The 26,504-nt window shown below is 40.2% G+C and overlaps 2 protein-coding genes across 7 annotated transcripts in view; one reads left to right on the forward strand and one right to left on the reverse strand.

The window, feature by feature from the left end:
* The window catches only part of BORCS5 (BLOC-1 related complex subunit 5), a 94,249-nt gene extending 80,299 nt beyond the window's left edge, over positions 1–13,950 (reverse strand). The window contains exons 1-3 of one of the 4 annotated variants that reach the window (XM_037023036.2): positions 13,475–13,855; positions 12,846–12,918; positions 10,956–11,099 (exon numbers count right to left, since the gene is read on the reverse strand). In XM_037023036.2, the coding sequence (XP_036878931.2) occupies positions 10,956–11,067 (112 nt within the window). In that variant the 5' untranslated portion in view covers positions 11,068–11,099; positions 12,846–12,918; positions 13,475–13,855. The other 3 variants (XM_017668750.3, XM_017668749.3, XM_073222755.1) reach the window with 3 other exon arrangements.
* MANSC1 (MANSC domain containing 1) overlaps positions 13,883–26,504 on the forward strand; it is a 32,053-nt gene continuing 19,431 nt past the window's right edge. The window contains exon 1 of one of the 3 annotated variants that reach the window (XM_017668747.3): positions 13,883–14,011. The gene's annotated coding sequence lies outside the window, so the exon portion shown is untranslated. Of the gene's footprint in view, positions 14,012–14,255; positions 14,512–26,504 lie in introns of those variants that run through there. The other 2 variants (XM_073222754.1, XM_073222752.1) reach the window with 2 other exon arrangements.

Raw genomic sequence — 26,504 nt, forward strand, 5'->3', positions numbered from 1 at the left:
TCATATTCCAGGAGTAACTGGCTAGCTTGGGCAGGAAATAACATTCCTTAGAAAGATAGATCCTTGGGTACTAGCCAAAGTAAACCACTTATATTTGGTTTAAATTAATAATAAATACAATTAAAAATTTATATATTATTCAGTTTTTTTGCCTCTTTAAACTACCTGACAGTTAATTACTCCAGTACGTTAATGTTTAATATGGCTTGAAATGAAAATCAGAGTTTAACCTGCATATGTACCTAGACTAAGAAAAAATCTGAGCAGTACAACCGAGATATAATTTTGGTCAAGAACTCTTTTGGCATCTTTTAATTATATCTTTTAATTTATATGAAAGACTTTTAAACTATGAATACCCTCCCTGACCATGTCTTCTCTATGTGGTTACCTGCTATTCATCCCTCAAGCCCAGTTAAAATGTTATTTCCTCTAGGAAGCCTGCCCTGAATGCCCAGGGCAAATTAACAATTCTCTCTCCATGCCTGTCTTTTGGGCACATGGTCAGTATTACTCATATATATTATTATAAGCTAATTACCTGTCTAAATTATTCACCAAAGTACAAGCTCCTAAAGGGCAGCACCTGTGTCTTATATTCTTTTCATCTCCACCTCCTGGAACACTACCAGGCTCTTGGCAGGGGCTCACCAATATACTGCAGAGATGAATGACTGATGTAGCAACCAAAGGCTGCTGGCATGAGGTGCTTAAGTAAAATGGAGTAAGTGGTAAAATGGTGGTGGGCATATTTATACATAAAGCAAAATAAGGACCAAAAAGCATTCTTTTTGTAGGATTTCTGCTTCTGCCCATGAAGAATTAACTGCTATTATGCCTTTTAGTCATAAACAACTAGAAAACCAGACAAAATATATGAAACACTCTATCAGATATTATGTAACAGGCAGTACAGGGCTTTGATCTGAGGGAAGGAAAACAAGTGGGTCCTATCATTGCCTATCCAATTTATGAAAGCCCATTTACAGGACGCACACCAGGGAGGAATATACATACAGAGCTCAGCAGCCCCAGTGCGTTGAGGAGAGAGAGTATGGAGTTTAGGGAGACTAAGGTATCAGAATTTACACAGCAAAATAAGGGAAGGGGTACGTCAATAAGAGCACTGTGGAGAGCCACACAGGGCACCCTCAAATCTCTGGAGGCATACAAACTGCAAATTTATGAGGTAAAATTCCACAAGGCTGGAGAAAGAACTACTAAACCAGCAGCCAAACAATTTCTGCAACACACAGAGTTTAAAGCAGGTCATGTTCCCACTCACCAGAGTGGAGAGACCCCATAATGCAGGGGGCAATGGTTAGCGTATGCGGAAGAGCACTGCCCTAGCAGTGATCTGAAATTAAATAAGACCAAAGGTTGCTCTGGATAGGCCCTCACAAACATAAAGGCAAGCCTAGAAAGAGGAAAACTGATTTGCAAGTAACTTAACCTTCTGCCAGAAGACAGTCCAATATACTTTGAAGAAATAATACAAAATCCAGCACCCAAAAACATAAAATAAGCAATATTTGGCATACAATAAAGAATTCCCAGGCATGCAAAGAAGCAGGGAAATACAACTTGCAACAAGGAGAAATTTCATTCATTTAAAAACAGATCCAGAAATGATGGACTATCAGGCAGAGTTTAAGAAGTTACTATAAATCCACACAATATGTTCAAAAAGTGGAGGAAAATAAAAGCATGTCAAGCTGAGAAATGAAGATTTTTTTTACAAAGAGAGGAGGGACAGCTAAAGCTGAAAAACATAATTATCTGAAAAAAAATAAACTGACATGACAGAAAAAAAGACCACTGGACCTGGAAACACAGCAATAAAAATTATCCAAAGTAAGGACAGAAAGGAGAAAGACTTAAAAAGATGGAAAAAAAGGAAAGGTACACCAGTGACCTGTAAGACACAGGAACTTGAGTCCCACAAAGGGGCAGAAAAAATATTAGAAGAAATAATGGCCAAAGTATTTAATAAAAACTATAACCTACAGCTCAAAGAAAATATGGAGCACATCAGTGTGAACAAACCATTATATATATAGGTAAATAGAGAAATATAGGTGTTTCAATGTGAGTATATTTAAACAAATATACATACATAAATATATTTCCTTACTAAATCCACTGAGAGGGCCTGAGAGTAGTTTCTAAACACCACTCTCCACTAAAAGAACCGGAGCTCCTGGAGAAATGCCTGATTCTAGGGCAGGGGCCAGGGAAGAACAAGGTAGGTCTGGAACATTACAGTGCGCCAGAAAAGAAAAACATGTTCAAAGAATGATGAGAATATGTCAAAAAGACACAGGAAACTAGACTGACAGATGCTCCAAGTGGCTAAACTAGGAGCATTTTTAAAAATTAGGGTATCATTAATATACAATCTAATGAAGGTTTCACAAGAGCAACATTGTAGTTTCAACATTCACCCATATTATCAATCCCCCCCACCCCAATGCAGTCACTGTCCATCAGTGTAGTAAGATGTTAGAGTCATTACTTGTCTTCTCTGTGCTGTACTGCCTTCCCTGTGACCTCCCTATATTATGTGTGCTAATTATAATGTCCCTTAATCCCCTTCTCCCTCCCTCCCCAACCCCTCCCCTTTGGTAACCGCTAGTCCCTTCTTGGGTTCTGTGATTCTGCTGCTGTTTTGTTCCTCCAGTTTTGCTTTGTTCTTATACTCCACAAATGAGTGAAGTCATTTGGTACTTGTCTTTCTCTACCTGGCTTATTTCACTAGCTAGGAGCATTTTGAAACTGAAAATAATGATTGTAACAGATTATAAATCATTGAATAAAATAAGAATTCATCATTCCACACTGACTTAAAGAAATAAATGAAGCAAATAGGGAAAAGAGAAAGCTCTTCCTGACAGCAGAATGCAAAGTAACAAAGATAGGAAGAATGATAAAATTAGAAAAATCACTATTTGGCAACCACCTCTGCATAACTGATACAAGCAAGGAACATCAACTGGTAGTATAACCGGCCTAAGAAAGGGTGTTGAAATGGGATTCTAGAGTCTCACAATATCCCCTCAGAAAATGTAAACTAACATTTTCACATAAATAAAACATAATTTGTTTCCAGCTGATCCATACGTACTATAAGAAATGCTACAAGTTCTTCAGACTAAAAAGAAACAACATTAAATGGAAACTTGAATCTACCAGAAGGAATTAAGAATTCTGGAAACAGTAAATATGTGGGTAAACATAACATTCTATATACAGTTTTTCTTTCCCTTAATTTTTTTAAAAGATAAGTGATTCTTTAAAGCATGTATTTATATATAAAGCAAATACATGTATTTTATATATATACATACTCCACATACATACTTATATATATAACACTACATGGGATTTCTAATATATAATGTTAGATGCACTATATATGACAACTATGGTAGAGAGAAGTGGGGATGAATGGAACCATACCATTGAAAGGTTCTTATACTTTAAGTGAAGTGGTACCATATTAACTCTATGTGAACTAAACTGTGTGAAATATGGTAACTTAAGGATGTGTGTTGTAATCCTTAGAGCAACTACTAAAAAAAAATAATGCAAAGGAATACAACCAAAAATAGAGGAATTAAAACAGAATATTAAAATATATTCAACTGACCCACCCCCCCAAAAAAAGAAAGGAAGAAATCAGGAAAGGAATATGAGAGGAACCAAAAGCAGACAGCACAAAAAGAAAAAACAAAATGGTAGACCTAAACACAATCCACACTCCAATTAAATGACAGACTGTCAGCTCAGATACAGAAGCAAGACCCAACTCCATGCTTTCTACAAGAGATGCACTTTAAATATAAAGACAAAAATAGATAAAACAGAAACGAATAAAAGAATGGAAAAAGATATACTTTGCAAACAGTAGGTGTCAGAAAGCTGGAGTGGCTATATTAATATTAGACAAAATAGACTTCAGGATAGGGAATAATATCATAGACAAAAGGACATTTCATCATGATAAAAGGGTCTATATAATAAACATTCATGTGTACATGCCTAATAACAGACTTCCAAAATATAAACAGAATAAAAGGAATAAATTCACAATCACAATTGGATATTTTAATACCTGTTCAATAAGATATAATTAATCAAACTAATAAACACCATCAACCACAACTTGACTTAAAACACTGTATCAAACTGCAGAACACAGTGTTTTTAAGGGCATAGGAATGTGTCTTATTCACCTAATAAAAATAAGGTCCTATAAGTGTTTCTTGAATAAATATATACATACATAGGTGGAAGATGGGGCATGCTGAATTTAAAATAACAAGGCCCTCCCTTGGCTGTGCTGTCTAGTTCATAGTTGGAGAAATGAGTACGAAGTTGAAGCAGATGATACAGACTTACATTTATCTAGATGTCTCTATTTCAAAGATACTTAAAGCTCTTGGAACCTCAGTTCTCCAAAACAACACTAGGCAAGTGCAGAGAATAGAGGCTAGTGAGTGAAACAGAAAATCCACAACAAATTGCAGGCGGTGGGGTGTCATGAAGCTAAAGGAAGGGAGATTTAATAAGTGGGATGGAAACCTCTATTAGATGGGAAAGAAGAATGAAGACTGAGAAAAACTTTAGGCATGAAGAGACGATCCAAAGTAACTGTCCAAAGCAGCACCTGTTCATGGAATGATGCCTCTGAGAACCTGACCACAGAACCTCAAGAATGGAGGTGGTAGAAAGGATGGTGACTGAACGGAGTGGCCATGTAGTCGGTAAATTTGACAGCAGAGATAAAAAAACAGGAAAGCATTGTAGACAGGAGGGAGAGTGGAATAAAAAAAAGTATTTTTGTCCTTTCTATTGAAAAGATGGGAAGATTAGTCTATGTGCACAGACTCTAGAGACAAGGAAAGAGCAGGAGCAAGGTCCCAGCAAATGGAAGGAAAGGTGAAATGCAGAGGCATTAACTTTCAGAGGAGGGCACAGGCACATCTCTGAGATCTGATGGAAAGAACAGGAATGGTTCTACTGGAAGGAGGCAAACAGTGAGGCCACTGTTCAAAACGGCTCCACCTTCTCAATGAAGCGTAAAGCCCTCACCACCTGGTGCTTCCCGCTTTTGTGCTTAACGCTTTGCTGGTTAACAGCCCTGTTTAAAAGGTTAACTGACTAGCTACTACACACACAAACCTACAAGGTAATCAGAAATAAGTTATCAACTTTTCAGATATGGTGTTTTGGGGAAAATAAACACTTAGATCAACCCTAGGCTTAGAGATGATCTTTAAGGGGCTCAGAGAAGGCTTTGCTCTAAGATCCATTCTCTCGTCCCCTCCTGTGGCACTCCATTTTACAGAGAAAAGGTCTGAGAGCTGGCAGAGGCGGGTGTCTGATAAATGCAAAGACTTTCTACCTTTATTTTATTTGTCTGGCTAATAGATGAGCGGGTGAGAAAGTTGTGAATAAACTGGTCATCTGAAATGTTTCCCCCATGTTCTCCTTATCGTCTTTTCCCACAGATTCATTCTTTCCCAGCCTCACTAATCCTCAGCATTCCATGGGATTTGAGAGCCTTCACTGCTGTTCCATAAGATTTTTCTCCAAGAAAATCCTCACATTCTTTTTAATGCCAAAATCTACTTCACACACACTGTATTCTTAACAACTGCAGAACTCCAATGAAGCTGCTTAGGCATCTGTATTGTAGGGCTCTGACCTTCCTTTTTGGTACAAGGACAGCCACTCCCTTACGCAGTAAAAGAGTCTCATGTGGTACCCAAGCTCAGTAACAAAAATGACAGATCAATTGCAAAAATGGTAATATGTGCACCCACGCACATGCATGTGAATATACGTGTGTCTATGTATGCATATATGCACCACTAATAGTGAACAGAATCATTTATATATATATATATATATATATATATATATATATATATATATATAAAACATCAATATTGCATTTCTACTGTGAATACATCATTTCTATAGGATGACAAAACATAGTGCAATTCATTAAAAAATATGAGTGGTTGAATTTTAAGTGAGAAATCTACAGGGCTTATTAAAACCCTGGGAATTTAACTAATCTGCATCAAATCTATATTTTGCTTTTGTGTTCCGATGAGGCCATTTACAGCTACTTCGCAATTTAAAAATTTTTTTGTTCTATTAAATGCTTTACACTTCAGAATAAATTGCAGGGACTGTTATAAAAAACAAATTCTTCTGGCTTAAAAAAAAAGGAGGAACAGGTATTTGGCATTAGTATAGAGCATAAATTATACTCTAGCACATTTACCCAAAAGGGTTAAGACCAAAGAAAGAATCTGCTTGCTTATTAAAAATGCAAACGTTACCTCAGTCATCTGTACAGCCCCAAGCCCTCCCGGCCCTGCCCTTGCAGGTCGCCCACCAGCATTAGTATTACGTCACGTGGCATCAGGGAACAACAATGAACACTGTGCAATACTTGAATATATTGTTTTGAAAGAATAAACTGTCATTAACTTGAATAAAAGCTTTCTGAAATCAAACCTGGGGGGCACAGCCCTCACTGTGTGGCCCTTTTACTACTTTGAGAAATGGCCTTATCCTGAAAGCAGTAAAGGGGGCAAGAAGAGGTTAGAGTATAAAGGCCAACAGTGATGAGTATCCCCTCCAGCAGCCGAGCAGGCGGACAGCAGGGCTTTAAATTACCAGGCCGAACAATGTCAGAGCAGGAGGCTCTGCAACAAATTCTGCATCTAAAAATCCAAATGTCACACCCATCATCCATTTTCCTATTACAGCCCACTGATTTTCATATGGGGCTTTGCTAGAATTGGAAACAGTCTTACTCCACTGACAAAATAGTTAAAACTCGATGTCCTGATGCCATCTGGAGACAGGCTTGTACTTAAAGCCATGTGACTTTACGCAATGAATTGAAGCTCTCTGAGCCTCAATGTTATAACCTATAAAGTGGAAAGAATAATAGCTACATGCAGAGGTACAGAGGTATGGGGATGCACTACTATTACTATAATTAGAGTTCTTGTTATTCCTACCCACTTGTCTCCTTGCCCATCTTTTCTAATCACTGTCCAAGAGGTATCTTGTTCACAAGTAAAATGTGAACATCAACTGAAATGCTTGCTGGCTTTTTGTATTCCCTGCAGTCTGGCCACTGAACACGTGTTGCCATATCTGTTTTCATGCCACTCTCACCATGTAATTTCTCCACCTTCCTTGCCAAGTCCCAGATCACCTCTTAACTGCATGCAACCTGCCCCTTGCCGGTTTTCCTCTCTCCCATACCTATTCTCCATGTCCTCCACAACCAAGGTTCAAAGAGGAGAAAAACAAAGCCAGGGAAACAGAGCTAGTTGAAGGCCAAGCCCAGTGAAAATCCAGGGTCAATGCAACCAAATCCAGCTGTGTCGCATGAACCATACTTAACTATTCATGTTTAGGGTTCTCAGTGATTTTAAAATCTGAAGTTAGCTTCCCTTTAACACCAAAACTTCTCCTAGATGCTTCCCTTGCTAGTCAATTTATTACCATAAGGTAAGAATTAGTTCAAATACTTAAAAAGGAAACACTAATCTCAGAAAATTATTATTATTATTAGCCCAGGGAGTTTTTTTGATTTTCTGTTTTTGCTTGTTTTTAGAATTTCCCTAAAATGGGGGCAAAAATTGGTTACCTAAGGCCTCACTCAGGACTCGAAGACTTTGGGAGGAGAAAGGATTTAGCTCACAGGAAGGAGAGACATGAAAACTGTGACTGTGGGCAGTACTACATGCAACTCCAGAAGGGATGGGGTACAGAGTACAAGTTCCCAACTCCAGGTTTCTAAAGATAAATGTAATCTGATTATCTTTTAACCTGATTGTACAAGGATAAGTAGAGATGGAAATTTCATTAACTCTGGCTTCTATGGAAAACCATATTACTCCTCAAAATAATGAAAACTAATACGATGGGTAACAGGATGTAAAGTGTTGTTTTTTGCTAAGAGACAGATAAGTTTACAAAAGTCTAACACTCAGGCCTGTGGGAAAAGACTGAAAGCTTGAATTTCCTCATTTGTAAAGCAGATGAAGTGCTAGGAACAATGAGATGATTGATACATGGATCATCTCTACAGTACCGTTTGTTTTTATTTATATTGTTTTTTAAGCATAGAATGCAATAGTGTAACTAGTAGAGATTTTGACATCAGTGATGAAGGTCCAAGTTCAGCCTTTCTCTGCCAACTGTCTGATCTGGCACAAACCATTCCAACACATTTAATGATGTAAGAATTAAAGGGATGATATGTCTATGTGTGTGTGTCAGAGTGACCCTTTAATACAAATAGCTATATAAATGTAAGATGTTTTATATTATACTATACCAGGTTAAGTAAACCAGGCTTTATATTCAATTATATTTCCTAATCCTTTGAGGGGAGAGGGTGAGAGAGTGTTTTTTTTAATTTTGATATCATTAATGTACAATTACTTGAACATTATGGTTACTTGACTCCCCCTGTTATCAAGTCCCCCCAACATACCCCATTACAGTCACTGTCCATCAGCGTAGTAAGATGCTATAGAATCATTACTTGCCTTCTCTGTATATACTGCCTTTCCCGTGTCCCCCACTGCTACATTATGTGTGCTAATTGTAATGCCCCTTTTTCCCCCTTATCCCTCCCTACCCATCCATCCTCTCCAGTCCCAGAAAGAGTGATTGTTATAGCAGAAATCCCATTCAGTTAAGAGAAAAATCATAGCCACTACTGATGGCTTTTAACTTAGGAAGATGTGGTATGACAAAAAATATATTTGGTCTTTGCCTCCTAAAAATAAATCACCACCACCACTTAAAGGAGATATGAAAATAATAAAATACTAACATAAAACTTTAAAATACATAGTAAAGTTATTAAATGAATGATAAAATTCATATTAAAAGATAATTACCTCAATATATGCTAATGAGGAGGGTTGATAGTTTGTATATACTCTCTCCTCTCATAAAAAACAGTTGTCAGAAACAACAATAAATGTTGGCAAGGTTGTGGAGAAAGGGGAACCCTTCCACACTGCTGGTGGGAATGTAAATTAGTTCAACCATTGTGGAAAGCAATATGGAGGTTCCTCAAAAAGCTCAAAATAGAAATACCATTTGACCCAGGAATTCCACTTCGAGGAATTTACCCTAAGAATACAGCAGCCCAGTTTGAAAAAGACAGATGCACCCCTATGTTTATTGCAGCACTATTTACAATAGCCAAGAAATGGAAGCAACCTAAGTGTCCATCAGTAGATGAATGGATAAAGAAGATGTGGTACATATACACAATGGAGTATTATTCAGCCATAAGAAGAAAACAAATCCTACCATTTGCAACATGGATGGAGCTAGAGGGTATTATGCTCAGTGAAATAAGTCAGGCAGAGAAAGACAAGTACCAAATGATTTCACTCATATGTGGAGTGTAAGAACAAAGAAAAACTGAAGGAACAGAACAGCAGCAGAATCACAGAACCCAAGAATGGACTAACAGTTATCAAAGGGAAAGGGACTGGGAAGGATGGGTGGGAAGGGAGGGATAAGGGTGGGGAAAAAGAAAAGGGGCCTTACGATTAGCATGTATAATGGGGTGGGCAGGCACGGGGAGGGCTGTGCAACACAGAGAAGACAAGCAGTGATTCTACAGCATCTTACTAAGCTGATGGACAGTGACTGTAATAGGGTTTGTCGGGGGGACTTGGTGAAGGGGGGAGCCTCGTAAACATAATGTTCTTCATGTAATTGTAGATTAATGATACCAAAAAACAAACAAACAAACAAAAAAACAGTTGTCAGAATTATTTAACAAATGTATCAGTGGTCATGGAGATCTTCTCTATGGATCTGAACTAGTTAATCCACAATCCTGACCACAAACAAGAATACCTTTTCAATAAGATAAGAAAACCTTTTGAAGGAAATACAACAGGTAAGGGCCAACTCCAGCATCATTCATTGATTCATGTCCTCAGTCCCCACCTTATATCAGGCTCCATTCCAAGTGCCGAGGAGCCAATAGAGCACAGAAGCACAGAAAGCTCCTGCTGTCACAGAGGTCACTTCTTAGTGAAGCCAGGGTTCTTGTCTGCAGAGTCGAAGAATGAACTTAGCAAACACTCAAGGTAGGAGAGCCAGGGAGAGGCTTTTATTTAGAGATACAGTGAGAGGACAGAGCTCCTGGCTCACTCCAGGAGGGGACAAGAGAGCCCATAGTTGTGTGTTGTCTAGGGAATTTATAGTCGGTTGAGGATTTTCAGGAATGTGAGTAAAGGGCTAGGGGTGCAGACTTGTACCACCTGCCCTGCCCTCACAGTGGGCTTGATTATTGCCTGTTTGCTAGGGCTGTTTACATTTGAGATACAGTGAGGTCATGGATTATGCTGAGATACCCTTCTTTATTTGTGAAACACTCAAACATTCCAGGCCAAGTTGCTCCTGGCCTTTTGAGCTTTAACTGATCTCACTGAAGATGTCTATATTCCTAGTCTGGTATCTTTACCCTAGAGAATTAGTGTGACTGACTTTGCATGATGCTTAACACAGAGTTTTGATAGGGATTTCTTCGCACATTGTTACATTGTTCTGTCTGTAATTATTCTGTGTTGCCTTTTTCCCCAAGGTCCTCACCCTATTCTGACTATACCCATGGTCCTTGTCTCACTAGCAGAGAAACAGACAGTAAACAAATCAGTAAACCATGGAGTAAGTCACTGGTGATTACGCACCACCGTGAAAAACAGGTAGGGAAAAGGGCTACAATTCTAAACAGGATGATCAAGGAAGACTTCACTGAGAAGATGCCATTTCAGCAAAGACTAAAGGAGATGAGTAAGGCACAAGGATATGTGGGAAGCATAGTAAGACTATGCAAACTTTTCCAACAAGCCCAGATAAGACAAAATGCAAGGCTTTACCTTTCAAAAGCGGCTGGAAGGTTGGAATCTCTTGCAGCTTGATGACGTCGGGATCGTTGCTGACATTCCGGGAGGCCTGGGAGCCCGGAGCTACAACCACAATATCATCCATCTTGGCTCTATGCTTAGCTGGAGAAGGAGTCACTGAAAATAAAGTTACACTGCTCAGGAGTTGCATTTAGTTAGCCACCTCTGTCTCACCAAAGCTGTTTTCAGTACAACCATTAAGAAGATTTTTCACACAAAAAATCCTAACTGTGGTTGTCCTGCAAGTGGGGCTGGAGTAGGGGAGGTGAATTATGAGGGACCTTTATTTTCTTATAGTATTTTAAAAAGTTAAACATAACTGGAACCTAGAACTTGTAAGAAATTGCTTTTGTAATTAAAAATACTTTATCATTCAGCACACAAAAATGTAAACAAATTGTTTTGTTACCCAGAATAAACAGAATATTGTAATACTCCGTACACAAAAATAGAAACAGATTGGTTTTGATTTTTACTTCTTTGAGCCTCCTGACATTTATCTCTATTTTACCAATGAGGAAATGAGACTGTGACTTGCACAATTTCAACAGTGCTAGAAACAGAGTTAGGAAAGGAACTGGGGGTCTATGAGTTGTTGGTATACACAGCCCATCCCTGCAACACTGAGGTTGCAGAGCTGTCTATCCACCCTAACAGAGCATGCCAGGTTTACCAGATCCCAGTCACGGGAAAAAAATCTGGTTCTCAACCCTATGTGATGAATCTGGTCTTGAGGCACCAGCTCCCTCACCCTTAAAGTTCCAGGCTTTAGTCCAAGAAGAGCAGAAATAAATAGTAGGTCCATTCTAGGTTGAGGTAAAAAATTCAGAAATTTGTAGGACTGCTAGAGCAGCAGGTCAATTTCAGGTCCTTTGGGAGAATGTAATCCATTTGGAGGGAAGTGATATGAACTATCAAGGACTCCCTTGGCCAAGACATCCTCCTTTCCCCAAGTATCTTCTTGACTGGGGCAATAATGAACCTTTAAAGTGTTTAACTCTGCAAGGTAGTATTTGCAGGCTCATCAGTCATGTCTCAAAGGTTGATTCAGGGATGCCATAGAGCTGCTCTGCTTTCTGGAAGCTAAAGTCTCTAGTGGCTTAGCATTCCCTCTTTTAGATCTCTGCTACTCATGTTCTTCAAAAAATATCTCTTAACCTCTTTTGGTAATTAACCTAACATTTTACAAATACTAACCCAGAAATCTTTCTTGCTACAACTTAAATAATTCCTTTGTTCCCAGATCCCAGAGAAAAACAGATTTCACTAGATGCTAGCTAGCCTCTACCACCTCGTCTGTAAAATGGGGCTACAATGAGAATTAAAGGTAAATGCATGTAAAACACTTAGCACAGGGGAATAGGCAAACTTTAACCTATTGGTTAGTATGTTATAGTTCTGGTTAAAATCCATGCTGATGGTTAGTGAGTAAGCATATTAAAAAGATGTCACACTTCCTCCTCAAAATATGTGTCTGGCCTGACATAGACAGAAGTAAGGGGTAACAATTATTACTGTATTTGTTAGGACAGATATGGTATTCTTGGTCTTCCAAGGAAAGAGAAAACTGTAGCAAAGCTAGTAGATGCTGCTCACTATTAAAAGCTGTCCCAATGTAGCCCTCTAAATGCAGGTCAAACTAGTCTCGAAGGGCACACCTCTGTGTGAAACACCCGTCCATCTGCCAGCTTCTACATTTCTGAATTACAGATCCTACCAGGAACACTGTAGTTCTATAACCAGGCGCTCTTTTTAGGCTCCCGATTTAACCCAGTTTGGATCAGCAACCCCAGAGTTTATGCACAGCGGTCTCAGCTGTCCTAGGGTTTGTAGATTTTTAAAAAAGAAGCAAATGATTCTCACCTAAGCAACAGCTGTTTATGGTGTGCTCACTGTACAGTCCAGGCACAATAATCCTCCCATTCCTATGAGAAATCTTAAAAATATGGACAGTGGGGGAGAACTGAGGAAAACAGCAGAGTCTGCCATCCTTACTGACCTCTATAATATTAGAAAGGGAGCCCAGACACCTTCTTAGGGGAAAATGCAGTTTCTGGAGACGTTTGCACCCAACGGTTCAAAATGACTGTACACCTGTCACATATCCCTTGTGAAGAGGAACCTCTAAGACCCATTTTTAAAGAAAGAACCTGTTTAGAGATCCTGTCTACCATCCATCCACGGTGTGAGCCAAATCTCACCACGTCAGTCATGAGTACTAAAGCCAAAATTAATTAGGTCTTCTTTTAAAGAGCAGGCTGCAGCTGGGAGAAATAGCTGTTTTCAAAATAAATAATGGGCACGGGCGCCCACGCTGGCTTAGCCTGCAGTCACGTCAGGGGAATCAAGGCTAGGAGCGATGGTGACTCTTTCCTTTAAGAAAAAAGCATGGTGAAGGCTTTCTGTGCGCTCTCGTGCGCGGGTCCCAGCCTGGGCTGGGCGAGGCTGCGGGGCAGGGCCGGCCGGAGGGGGGTGTAAGTTAGGACACCGACCTGAGGAGTTCAGATCGTTGGGTCGGCTCTCGGCCTCGGAGCTCTGCTCACTGCCCATGGTGCCGGCAGCGATGGCAGCGGAGGAACAGCGGACCGGCGGGCACCGCTCCCGCGGCGGGGCGACAACACAGGGGGCCGAGGACACGGATGCTACACTAAGTCTGGGCGCCGCGGCGGGGCCGGTAGTGGAGCTGGCGCGCCCAGCCCACGCGAGGGCGCGGGCGCCCGGGAACCGGGAGGCCCTATTTGGGTAAAGGACACGCGAGGAGGCGCGGCGCAGCGGCACGCTGGTCGCCCGCCTTCTTTGGGGGAACCGAACGAAAAGGGGCGGGCGACGCCCGGCATCAGCCGCGCTTGCGGCCTGCGGGCGGCGCCGCTCTCACTCACTGGTTCGAGCGCCGCAGGTTCGCTCCTTCCGTGACGCGGATTGGCGGCGGCGGCAGCACAGCCGTCAGTTCCGGGTTAGTCGGCCCCGCCCCCCGGCGCGAAGGCGGGCCGGGGCACTGACGCTGGCGACCGAGGCGACCGCCCCAAAGGGTAAGCCTTTTCCCGCTGTAATTTTGCGTCACCTTGAAGCATCACCCACACATTAGGCACTTTATCTTTAGAACTTTACAAAATGGGGAAGGGGTGGAGTTGGTGTGTTGGGTTTTGAGTTTTTTTGGTTTTCTTTCATTGAGCTATAATTGACACATAATAGTTTCAGGGGTAAGACCTAATGACTTGATATTCATGTATATTGCGAAATTGAAAACCTTGTTTTACAGATGGAGAGACGTACTAGGTAAATAGGATTGGAATTGCCAACTCTCTGGATGCCAAGCTCCTGTTTCAGTTCCATATAGTTTGACAGAGAAGGACCATGCAAAAAGTACTACGTGTTGAAGGAAGGAGCTGGAAATGAGAGGAAGACATAAAAAGTGCTAGTTCACGTGTTAGGGTGTTTGCATCTTCAAAGGAAAGTGAATGCCCCTGTATTCTAGGCACTTTCTCAGGACCCTGGCAACTATCCTCAAACCATTCTGAAACTAGCAAAGGTGAGGACGGAATACAAGAAAAGCAAAATGGAAACTGCCAGTCACACAGGACAAAAACATAGATCTTGCAATGCAGTGCCATCAAGGAGCTGGTTAACCCTGGGGTTCTTCAAACTTGGCAATTCAGTTTAAATTGTTAAAATTTGAAGCAAGGTTCAAATATATACGTATATTTGTATATATGAGGTTTTATATACATACCTATGTAGACAATCTCAGAATGAGTGTCAGATTCACTAAATGATTAAGCCATTTCCACTCTGCTATATTTTAGACATTCCCCTATTGTACCTCCTTTAATTTTCACGAGAACCCTGAGGTCCACAAACAAGTAACTCCTTGCAGTCATCAGGTAGTAAGTGGTAAAACTAGGATTTAGACTGTCTAATTTCAAACCTTGTGCTTTTCCCTCTACTTGTTATTACAACACTGTGAGAAAAGTGCAAATGAATGTAAGTTCAGTATTCTGTGAGAATATATTGGTAGAACTAAAAACTGCCTGAGAGATCAAGTAGGCTCCTAGGAGGTGGTGTTTGACTATAGACTTGAGGCTTACATAAACCAGCAGGCTGATAGGACTGGGAAGTACCCCCTAAACAATGTGACCATTCCCATGATCTGCCCTCACTGGGGGTTAGGCAAGAGAAGAGGGTAAATGGGGGAGTATAACTCATATTCTGGCTCTTGTTCTCCCTCTTCTACATCAAAGTATATTTATCTTATGTTTAATACCCTAATCCATACTTATGTGATTATATTTTTTATGCTTCCCATTGGAGGAACATTTCATTTTAAAGGGATATTCTGTTCATCAAATGAAGAATGGACAAATACATCGCCCTGTTTTCTCCTGGCCTACAAAGTTTCTGCTGAGAAATATGCTCATCATCTTACGGGGGTTTCCTTGTATGAGAAATTTTTTTCTTGCTGCTTTTAAAATTCCGTATTTGATTTTAGACAGTTTTATTATAATGTGTATTGAAGAAGATCATTTTGGGATTTGTGTTTTTTTTTTAATTTAAGTATAGTAGATTTACAATATATTAGTTTTCAAGTATACAATGTAGTGATTCAAGTTATCTACATTATTATTTTTTCTACACTCTTATGAGGGTTTCACATGAACAACATTGTGGTTACAACATTCACCCATATTATCAAGTCCCCCCCCACACCCTATGGCAGTCACTGTCCATCAGCATAGTATGATGCTATAGAGTCACTACTTATCTTCTCTGTGCTATACTGCCTTCTCGGTGACCTACCTATATTATATGTGCTAATTATAATGCCCCTTAATCCCCTTCTCCCTCCCTCCCCAACACCTTCCTTTTGGTAACCGCTAGACCCTTCTTGGAGTCTGTGAGTCTGTTGCTGTTTTGTTCCTTCAGTTTTGCATTGTTGTTATACTCCACAAATGAGGGAAATCATTTACTACCTGTCTTTCTCCGACTGGTGTACTTCACTGAGCATAATACTTCCTACGTCAATCCACGTTGTTGCAAATGATAGGATTTGTTTTCTTCTTATGGCTGAATAATAGTCCATTATGTATATGTACCACATATCTTTCTCCATTCATCTACTGGTGGACAGTAAGGTTGCTTTCATATTTTGGCTATTGCAAATTGTGCTGCAGTAAACATAGAGGTACACGTGTCTTTTTGAATCAGGGATCTTGTTTTCTTTGGCTAAATTCCTAGGAGTTGAGTTGCAGAGTAAATGGTATTTCTATTTTTAGTTTTTTGAGTAACCTCCATATTGCTTTCCACAATGGTTGAACTAGTTTACATTCCCACCAGCAACGTCACAGGGTTCCTCTTTCTCCGCATCCTCACCAGCATTTATTGTTCCTTGTCTTTTGGATGTTGGCCATACCAACAGGTGTGAGGTGGTATCTCATTGTGGTCTTAATTTGCATTTCCCTGATAATTAGCGATGTGAGCCTCTTTTCATGTGCCTGTTGGTCAACTGAATTTCTTCTTTGGAGAAGTGCCTGTTCAGATCCTCTGCCCATTTATTAATCAGGTTATTTGCTTTTTGGGTATTGAGGCATGTGAGCTTATATATTTTGGATATTAACCCATTGTTGGATATGTCATTTACGAATATGTTCTCCCATAATCTAGGATGCTTTTTTGTTCTGGTGATGGTATCCTTTGCTGTACAGAAGTGTTTTAGTTTGATGTAGTCCCATTTGTTCATTTTTGTTTTTGTTTCCCTTGCCCAAGGATATGAGTTCAGGAAAAAGTTGCTCATGTTTATATTCAAGAGATTTTTGCTTATGTTTTCATCTATGAGTTACAAGGTTTCATGACTTATATTCAGGTCTTTGATCCATTTCGAGTTTACTTTTGTGTATGGAGTTAGACAATAATCCAATGTCATTCTCTTGCTTGTAGCTGTCCAGTTTTGCCAACACCATTTGTTGAAGAGTCTGTCATTTCCACATTGTATTATACATGGCTCCTTTATCGTATATTAATTGACCATATATGGTTGGGTTTATATCTGGGCTCTCTATTCTGTTCCATTGATCTATGGGTCTGTTCTTGTACCACTACCAAATTGTTTTGAATACTGTGGCTTTGTAGTAGAGCTTGAAGTTGGGGAGTGTAATCCCTACAGCTTTATTCTTCCTTCTCAGGATTGCTTTGGCTATCTGGGGTCTTTTGTGGTTCCATATGAATTTTAGAACTATTTGTTCTAGCTCATTGAAGAATGCTGTTGGTATTTTGATAAGGATTGCATTGCATCTGTAGATTGCTTTAGGCAGGATGGCCATTTTGACAATATTAATTCTTCCCATCCATGAGCACAGAATGTATTTCCATTTATTGTTGTCTTCTTTAATTTCTCTCATGAGTGTCTTACAGTTTTCAGGCTATATGTCTTTCATCTCCTTGTTTAGGTTTATTCCTAGGTATTTTATTCTTTTTGATGCAATTGTAAGTAGAATTGTTTTCCTGATTTCTCTTTCTGCTAGTTCATCATTAGTATATAGAAATGCAACAGATTTCTATCTATTAATTTTGTATCCTGCAATTTTGCTGAATTCAGATATTAGATCTAGTAGTTTTGGGGTGGATTCTTTAGGGTTTAATATGTATAATATCATGTCATCTGCAAATAGTGACAGTTAAACTTCTTTTTTTACCAATCTGGATGCCTTTTAGTTCTTTGTGTTGGTCTGATTGCCATGGCTAGGACCTCCAGTACTATGTTGAATAAAAGTGGGGAGAGTGGGAATCTTTGTCTTTTTCCCGATCTTAAAGGAAAAGCTTTCATCTTTTTGCTCTTAAGTAAAATGTTGGCTGTGGGTTTGTCATTTATGGCCTTTGTTATGTTGAGGTACTTGCCCTCTATACCCATTTTTTGAGAGTTTTTATTCTAAATGGATGTTGAATTTTGTCAAATGTTTTTTCAGCATCTATGGAGATAATCGTGTGATTTTTGTCTTTCCTTTTGTTGATGTTGTGGTTGATGTTGATGGATTTTCGATTATTGTACTATCCTTGCATCCCTGGAATAAATCCCACTTGGTAATGATGTATGATCTTTTTGATGTATGTTTGAATTGGTTTGCTAATATTTTGTTGAATATTTTTGCATCTATGTTCATCAGGGATATTGGTCTTTTTTCTTTTTTGTGGTGTCTTTGCCTGGTTTTGGTATTAGAGTGATGCTTGCCTCATAGAATGAGTTTGGAAGTATTCCCTCCTGTTTTACTTTCTGGAAAACTTTAAGGAAAATGGAATGTTAGGTCTTCTCTAAATGTTTGATAAAATTCAGTGGTGAAGCCATCTGATCCAGGCGTTCTGTTCTTAGATAGTTTTTTTGATACCAATTCAGTTTCATGGCTGGTAATTGGTCTGTTCAGATTTTGTATTTCTTCCTGGGTCAATCTTGGAATGTTGTATTTTTCTAGAAAGTTGTCCATTTCTTCTAGGTTATCCAGTTCATTAGCATATAATTTTTCATAGTATGCTCTCATAATTCTCCATATTTTTGTGGTGTCAGTAATGATTTTTCCTTTCTCATTTCTGATTCTGTTTATGTGTGTAGACTGTAGTCTGGCTAAGGGTTTATCTATTTTGTTACTCTCTCAAAGAACCAGCTCCTGCTTTCATGGATTCTTTCTATTGTTTTATTCTTTTCCATTTTATTTATTTCTGCTCTGATCTTTATGTCCCTCTTTCTACTGACTTTGGGCCTAATTTGTTCTTTTTCTAGTTTTATTAATTGTCCATTTAGATTGTTCATTTGGGATTGTTTTTCTTTCTTGAGGTAAGCCTGCATTGCAATATAGTTTCCTCTTAGTATGACCTTCACTGCATCCCACAGATTTTTGGGGTGTTGAGTTGTTGTCATTTGTCTCCATATATTGCTGGATCTCTGTTTTTATTAGGTCATTGATCCATTGATTATTTAGGAGCATGTTTTTAAGCCTCTGTGTGTTTGTGGGCTTTTTTGTTTTCTTTGCATAATTTATTTCTAGTTTCATACCTTTGTGGTCTAGGAAGCTTGTTGGCACAATTTCAATCCTTCTGAATTTACTGAGGCTTTTTTTGTGGCCCAGTATGTGACATATTCTGGAAAATGTTCCATGTGCACTTGAAAAGAGTGTATATCCTGCTCCTTTTGGGTCGAGTGCTCTGTAGATGTCTGTTAGGTCATCTGTTCTAATGCGTTGTTCATTGCCTCGGTCTTCTTACTTATTTTCTGTCTGGTTGATCTGTCCTTTGGAGCGAATGGAGTGTTGAAGTCTCCTAAAAAGGAATGCATTGCATTCTATCTCCCACTTCAATTCTGTTAGTATTTATTTTACATATGTAGGTGCTCCTGTGTTGGGTACAGAGATATTTATAATGGTTATATCCTCTTGTTGGACTGACCCTTTTATCATTATGTAATGTCCTTCTTTGTCTCTTGTGACTTTCTTTGTTTTGAAGTCTATTTTGTCTGGTGCAAGTACAGCAACTTCTGCTTTTTTCTCCTTATTATTTGCATGAAATATATTTTTCCATCCCTTCACTTTTAATCTGTGTATATCTTTAGGTTTGAAGTGAGTCTCTTGTAAGCAGCATATAAATGGGTCTTGTTTTTTTAATCCATTCTGTAACTCTGTGTATTTTGTTTGGTGCATTTAGTCCACTTACATTTAGGGTGATTATCGATCGATATGTACTTATTGCCATTGGAGGCTTTGGATTTGTGGTTACCAAAGATTCAAGGGAAGCTTCCTTTCTATCTGACAGTCTAACTTAACTCATTTATTATGCTATTTCAAACGCAATCTAAAGGTTCTTTCATTTTCTCACTTATTCTTCCCTCTTTCACTCTTTATATATTAGGTGTCATATGCTGTACTCTTTGTGCATCCCTTGACTAACTTTGTGAGTATTGAATTTTGCATTTGCTTAGTAATTAATTTGTCTACTTCCTTTACTGTGGTTTTATTTTCTCTGGTCACAGCTATTTAGCCTTAGGAGCACTTCCATATATAGCAGTCCCTTTAAAATACACTATAGAGATGGTTTGTGGGAGGTAAATTTCCTCAACTTTTGCTTATCTGGAAATTGTTTAATATCTGCTTCAAATTTAAATGATAATCTTGCCAGGTTGAATAGTCTTGGATCAAGACCCTTCTGTTTCATTGCATTAAATATATCATGCCACTCCTTCTGGCCTATGAGGTTTCTGCTGAGAAGTCTAATGATAGCCTGATGGGCTTTCCTTTGTACGTGATCTTTTTTTCTCTCTTTGGCTGCTTAGTACTCTGTCCTTGTCCTTGATTTTACCATTTTAATTATTATATGTCTTGGTGTTATCTTCCTAGGGTCTCTTGTGTTGGGAGATCTCTGCACTTCCATGACCTGAGAGACTGTTTCCTTCCCCAGACAAGGGAAGTTTTCAGCAATTATTTCCTCAAAGAAACACTCTATCCCTTTTTCTCTCTTCTTCTTCTTCTAGTACCCCTATAATGCAAATATTGTTCTGTAAGTATTGGTTGCACAGTTCTCTTATTCTTTCATTCCTAGAGATCCTTTTTTCTCTCTGTGCCTCAGCTTCTTTAGTTTTCCTAATTTTATTTCATTTACCATCTCCTCTACCTCATCTAATCTACTTTTAAATCCATTGTATGTTTCATTTCAGATACTATATCTTTCAGTTTCTCTTTCTTGAAGTCTTCCCTGAGATCTTGAATATTTTTCTGTAGCTCTGTGAGCATGTTTATGATTTCTATTTTGAAATCTTTATCAAGAAGATTGGTGATTTCAGTTTCACTTAGCCCTCTTTCTGGTGTTTGTTGGATTCATGTTTGTGCAAAATTTTTTTGCTGTTTCATATTTCTAATGATTCCTATGGAATAATAACTGCATAGGTGGCACCCTCTAGTGCCCAGAAGCTCTATTCTCTGGAGCTGCCCAGCATCTGGAGAAATGGCGAGGGTCGCAGGCACATGTGCTGGTGTCTGCTGGGTGGAAAGAAATTTTCCTACTCTCCAGCTGCAGTGCCTGCCTCCACTTCCAGGTTCGGTGGGCCAGACATGCAGGAAGGAGCCTCTGCACTCACCCCCTATAGCTGCTGTAAGTGGGGCCACCCTGCAGCTGGCCTGGCATGATAGCAGGGGCATCAGTTGTGTGGGACCAGTACCTGCTGGGAGGAAGGAGTGGCAGGCTGTGCATCACAGTGGGGGGCCTTGGTGCTGTGTTGCTAGCCAAGGAGATGGAGTGGCTGAAGCACCTGAAAGTTCCCAACCTGCTGGACTGAATGTGCTGGGATGATTTTGTCCACCTGTCCTTTCTTCTGAGGAGCAAGCTCTGTGTAATCCTTGCCCCTTTAGCACCCCTCTTAGTGTTGGGAAGTTCTTGCCTTTCAAAGTTCCTGCCTTTCTTTTGTCCCTGAGCCACTGGTGTGGATACCTGTTCTCCACAAGCTGCTGGAATCTCAGTCTCTCTGAGTATTCTGCCTGTTTTTGCTTTCCAACCCCACTAATCTCCAGAGCACTATGTGTGGATTCATGCTCCCAGAGCAGATCTCCAGGACTGGGTGTTTAGCAGTCCTGGGCTTCTACTCCCTCCCTAGGCTGTTTCTCTTCCTCCTGCCTGTGAGCTGGGGTTGGGGGAGGGCTTGGGTCCCACCAGATGAGGTTTTGGGAGGAGGTTTTTGTCTTACTTCTCATGCCACCATCTTTCCCCTCCACTCTCAGTTATCTACATTATTAAATATTCACCCCAACTAGTTGTTACTGTCAACAGAGATATATTGCAGTATTATTGACTATTTCTCTATGCTAGACTTTCATCCCCTTGACTAATTTATACTACAGTTGAGATTTTGTGCCTCTTTATCCATCCTTCACCTATTTCATCCACTGCCCCCCAACGCCTTCCCCATGGTAACCACCAGTCACTTCTTAGTGTCTATGAGTCTGTTGCTGTTTTATTCATTTGTTTTCTTTTGGTTTTGGTTTTTTAGATTCCACATATAAGCAAAATCACTTATTGCATTCTATTTCCCCCTTTAATTCTGTTAGTATTTGTTTCACATATTTAGGTGCTCCTATATTGGGTGCATAGATATTTATAATGGTTATATCCTCTTGTTGGACTGACCCCTTTATCATTATGTAATGTCCTTCTTTGTCGTGTTACTTTCTTTGTTTTGAAATTTATTTTGTGTGATGCAAGTACTGAAATTCCTGCTTTTCTCTCCCTGTTATTTGCATGAAATATTTTTTTACATCCCTTCACTTTTACTCTGTGTATGTCTTTGGTACTTGCCTTTCTTTTCCTGGCTTATTTCATTTAGCATAATATCCTCTAGGTCCATCCATATTGTTGCAAGTGACAAGATTGAAAACCATTTGGGGTTGACCTATTAGCTCCATAAACTTTGCTACCCAAATTTCTCCCCAGGGTTCAAGACAAATGCTGGCCTCGAAGCCACGGGGCATAAATCTGCAAAGAAGTAAAAAGCTAACCTTTTCAAACAATATGGCTTCTCTCTCACTTACCAACTTTACATCTCCCTGTATGGCCCCGGAAGATGACTGGTTAGCCAGAGACGGGTAAGATTCCTCAAGGGAGGAACAACCTAAGACAGGCACAGTCGCAGGGGGGCCATCAGGTGAGAAATTGGGGATCAACAGTGGTGAAGCTTAGAACCTCACCCCCCCTGTTTTGAGAGAAATCCTCTGCATCCGTGGATGTTTTAGTGCCCTTGTCTAGCTCGGATTAACACATAGTCTACAGGCGCACACCTGATCATCTACAATTGCTCTCTTACAACACTAAACTATGTTTTCTACCTTTATCTTGCATCTACCTACCACTTCAGCATTTTATTAAAAATAAAAATAATAATAATAATAAAGGGAGAAATGTGGGATCCACATGTAAATCAAGTATAAAAATCAAATGAATATTCATATTTGACCTGATTGTTTATAGTTCATGAGTGATCAAAACCGAAAGTTTCTGTGATGAATGCCCTTGTACAGTTCACCATGTAAGAACTTATTCACTATGTAAGAATTTGTTCACCATGTGAGAACTTGTTCGTTATGCTTCAGAAGATTGGAGACTGACGAGAATTAGGCTTGAGATGGATTAATGATTGTGCATTGAGCACTGACTCCCCTATACAGAATTTTATTGTTGTTAACAACCATTTGATCAATAAATATGAGAGATACCCTCTCAAAAAAAAAAAATTTCTCCCCAGGGAAAGTTCCCAGCCATTATTTCTTTAAATAACTTTCTACCTCCTTTCTCCCTTTTCTGCTTTCCATCTCTTCATTGAACTTTTCATTTTTTCCTGTATTGTTTTCCTGATATTATTAAACTGTGTTCTCTTATTGATTTCTGGGCATCTTTAGAATAATTATTTTGAATTCTTTGTGGGGCCATTCCTAGATTTCCATTTCTTTGGAGCTAGTTACTGGAAGTTTATTGTGTTCCTTTGCTAGAGTCATGTTTCCCTGATTGTTCATGATCCCTGTAGTTTTGCATAGGTGTCTGTACATTTGAAGAAGCAATCACTTCCTCCAGGCTTTATGGACTGACTTTGGAGGGAAAGATTTTCATGTGTGGGTGGGGGCATGCTGGAGCATTCTGTGACCCTGGGTCTTGTGGTACAGGGCACCAAGTATCAGGGCATATAGTGGTTCTGGTCCCCAGAAGGAGGGCATGATGTCTCCTTGACTCAGGCCATTGGGATACACCATGTTGTCTTTGGTGAGCACAGCAGTGCCTGCAAGGGCTATTGTGGTTCTCAGTGGTGCCTCCAGGTCCAGCAGCTTGGGACGTGGGTTTGCAACAGTAATGGCAAGGGCTGATGGTGTGTGCACATGGCTGCAGAGGGCTAGCTGTAGATGCCTATGTAGTGGCAGGGGCCAGGTGCAGACACACATGGAGTTGTGGGGATCATGGCAGGCCGCCAGGGCCAGTGCCAACTAAATGCTCATTGGTATGCAAGGACCCTGTGTCAGTATGCACTACCGTGGCTGCTGGGTTTTGCCACAGGCATGAAGTAGTGGAGGCCAGTGATAGGAGTAGGGCTAGGAGCATGCAAGTGCCCAGCTAGAGGGGCACTGCAGGTGCATGCAGTGGTGCAGGCCAGTGACAGAAGACAGGGCCCGATTCAGGGCCACAAATAGCTGCTGTGACCCTGACTGTCAGTGTTCTCTCCTGTCCCCTGCACAGTCCCCACCCACCGTATTCCCTACACGTGTACTGCAGTGGAGGTCAGTTACTGGTGTCACATAGGCAGAGTGCACTTGTGCAGCTGAAGGTGGCTAACCTGGAGCATGCACGCACAATGGAGATCAGCCACAGGAGGCTAGGTGGGCATTTTGCACTTGTGCAGCTGCAGAGGCCTGGGCTGGCTGCCATTGTGATTCCTAGGCTCCAGGTTGGGTCGGGGGAGTAGGGTCAGTAGCAGCAGGGTCTCAGGTGGTGTCAGTGAATGTGAATTCCTGTGAGGCAAAAGCTGGTGAGATCTACCATAGGTCTGTAAGTGTCTTCACTGGCTAAAACTGCTGGGTTTGGCTGCGGAGTAGGTCACTATGAATGACGATTGCACCCATTGCATAGCTGCTTTTGGTAGCTACTGCTTTTCTATCTTGTTCTTAGCTATCTCTGTATGTCTCAGCTTTGCCAGTCTGGATTGGGTGAAGCAGGACCTTTGTGTCCAAAGGCTGGAGAAGTGGCTCTCCCTGCTCTTCTCTCCTGGAAAGGGGAACTCTTCCTAGCTAGGGAGTTCCCTCTTGGTGCTGAGCAGTGCTGGCTCAGGGGATGGGATGATGCAACCAAAATGAAGTTGTCTTCCTTCTCCTGTGTACAGGTATTCTCAGGTTTTTGTTCTACTGTGTTGCTGAAGTTTCATAAGTGGACCATAGAGCTCTCCCAGAGCTGTTTTTGTTCATGGATAGCTGTCTAATTGTCGATCTTTGTTGGGGGCTGGAGGTTGAGGTCTCCTACATTGCCATTTATTTTATTGAATGGATAAATAAAATGTGTTATATCTATATAACAGAATATTATTTGCCCTGCAGAGAGATGAAGTACTAATACATACTGCCACATGGATAAATCTTGAAAACATTATGGTATGTGAAAAGAGCCCATCATGAAAGACCACATATTGTAGATTCCATGTTATGAAATGTCCAGAAGAGGCACTGTAAAGACAGAAATAGATCAGTTGTTGCCTAAAGCTAAGGAGGAGGTGGTGGATGGAGGGGAAATGGGGAGTCACTCTTAATGGATGTGGAGGTTTCTTTCTGGGGGTGATGAAAATGTTCTAAAATTCATTGTGGTGATGGTTGTACAACTCTGTGACTATATTAAAAACCACTGAATTGTACATTTTAAATAAGTGAATTATATGATATGTGAATTATACCTCAATAAAGCTATTATTCATAAAGGTATTTATCAGAAGATAAAATACTTTCATTCATTGACTCAACATTTATCAGTGGCCTAAAATATGTCAGGCACTTGCTAGAGGCTAGGGATAAAAGATCCATTAAGACCCTGCTCCTATCCTTAGGAAGCTTATAGTCCTGGTGGCAACAAAATTAAATAGGCGTTTATAATACCAGGATTCTTCCAGAGAGCCTTTAGAGGTAGGAGACATGTGGGATTGATGCCATTTACCCTTGTCATCACTTCCATATGAAACCTATGTTGCCTATATATGCAATAACTAATAATCAAACATCTTTTCAAGTTTATAAAGCACTCATATATATTGGCCTGTATGATCTGCCTATAAAGTAAATAACACTTTCCTAATTTTACATAGAAGATAAGGGGTTTATTCTTGATTACACAGCTAATAAATGAGAAAACCAATATACAGGTTTTCTAAAACTCATTATGCCTCTGTCCACTCCAGACCAGCTCCTACTCCCATGTCTTTACATTGCCTGGCATCCACCCACCCAGTCTCCCAAACCAGAAATCTGTTTACCTTTTCCACCGCATATAGCCAGTCACCAAGTCTGGAGAGCCTCTCTAATTGCAATTTTATCTCTATGTCCTTTTCAGGGCCTCCTGAATTTTTCCATATCTTGGAAAATAGAAGGCCTCTGGCTCTTGCAACCCATCCTACATGTGTGTGGGTAAAACTGCAGTATTTCCAGAATCTCTTGCCTGGCCTTAGGGCATCTCCATATCTGTAGGTGTTTCCAGGGCTTGGAGAGAAGTAGCCTATCTCCTATCAATACGTGATTATAAGGTGGAGTAGGGAGCAAGGGCATATCTGGACCAGAGAGGTTTGTTAGGGTCTTTTTGAGGCTGGGTCACAAGAGACACAGGTGAGCAGAAGTAGACAACTGCTTGTAAGTAATAAATGAGTTTCTCCCACTTTATTTCTCCCTTTGATTTCAGCTTCAAAAGTTATTTGCCCTGGCCTAGGAACATATTTTCCCCCTGGAGTGCCTGGGTGGCTGGCAGAATTTTCTAGAGTATTAATCAGGC

The sequence above is a fragment of the Manis javanica genome, chromosome 15 (genome assembly GCF_040802235.1).
Source record: "Manis javanica isolate MJ-LG chromosome 15, MJ_LKY, whole genome shotgun sequence".
NCBI classification, from domain to species: domain Eukaryota; kingdom Metazoa; phylum Chordata; class Mammalia; order Pholidota; family Manidae; genus Manis; species Manis javanica.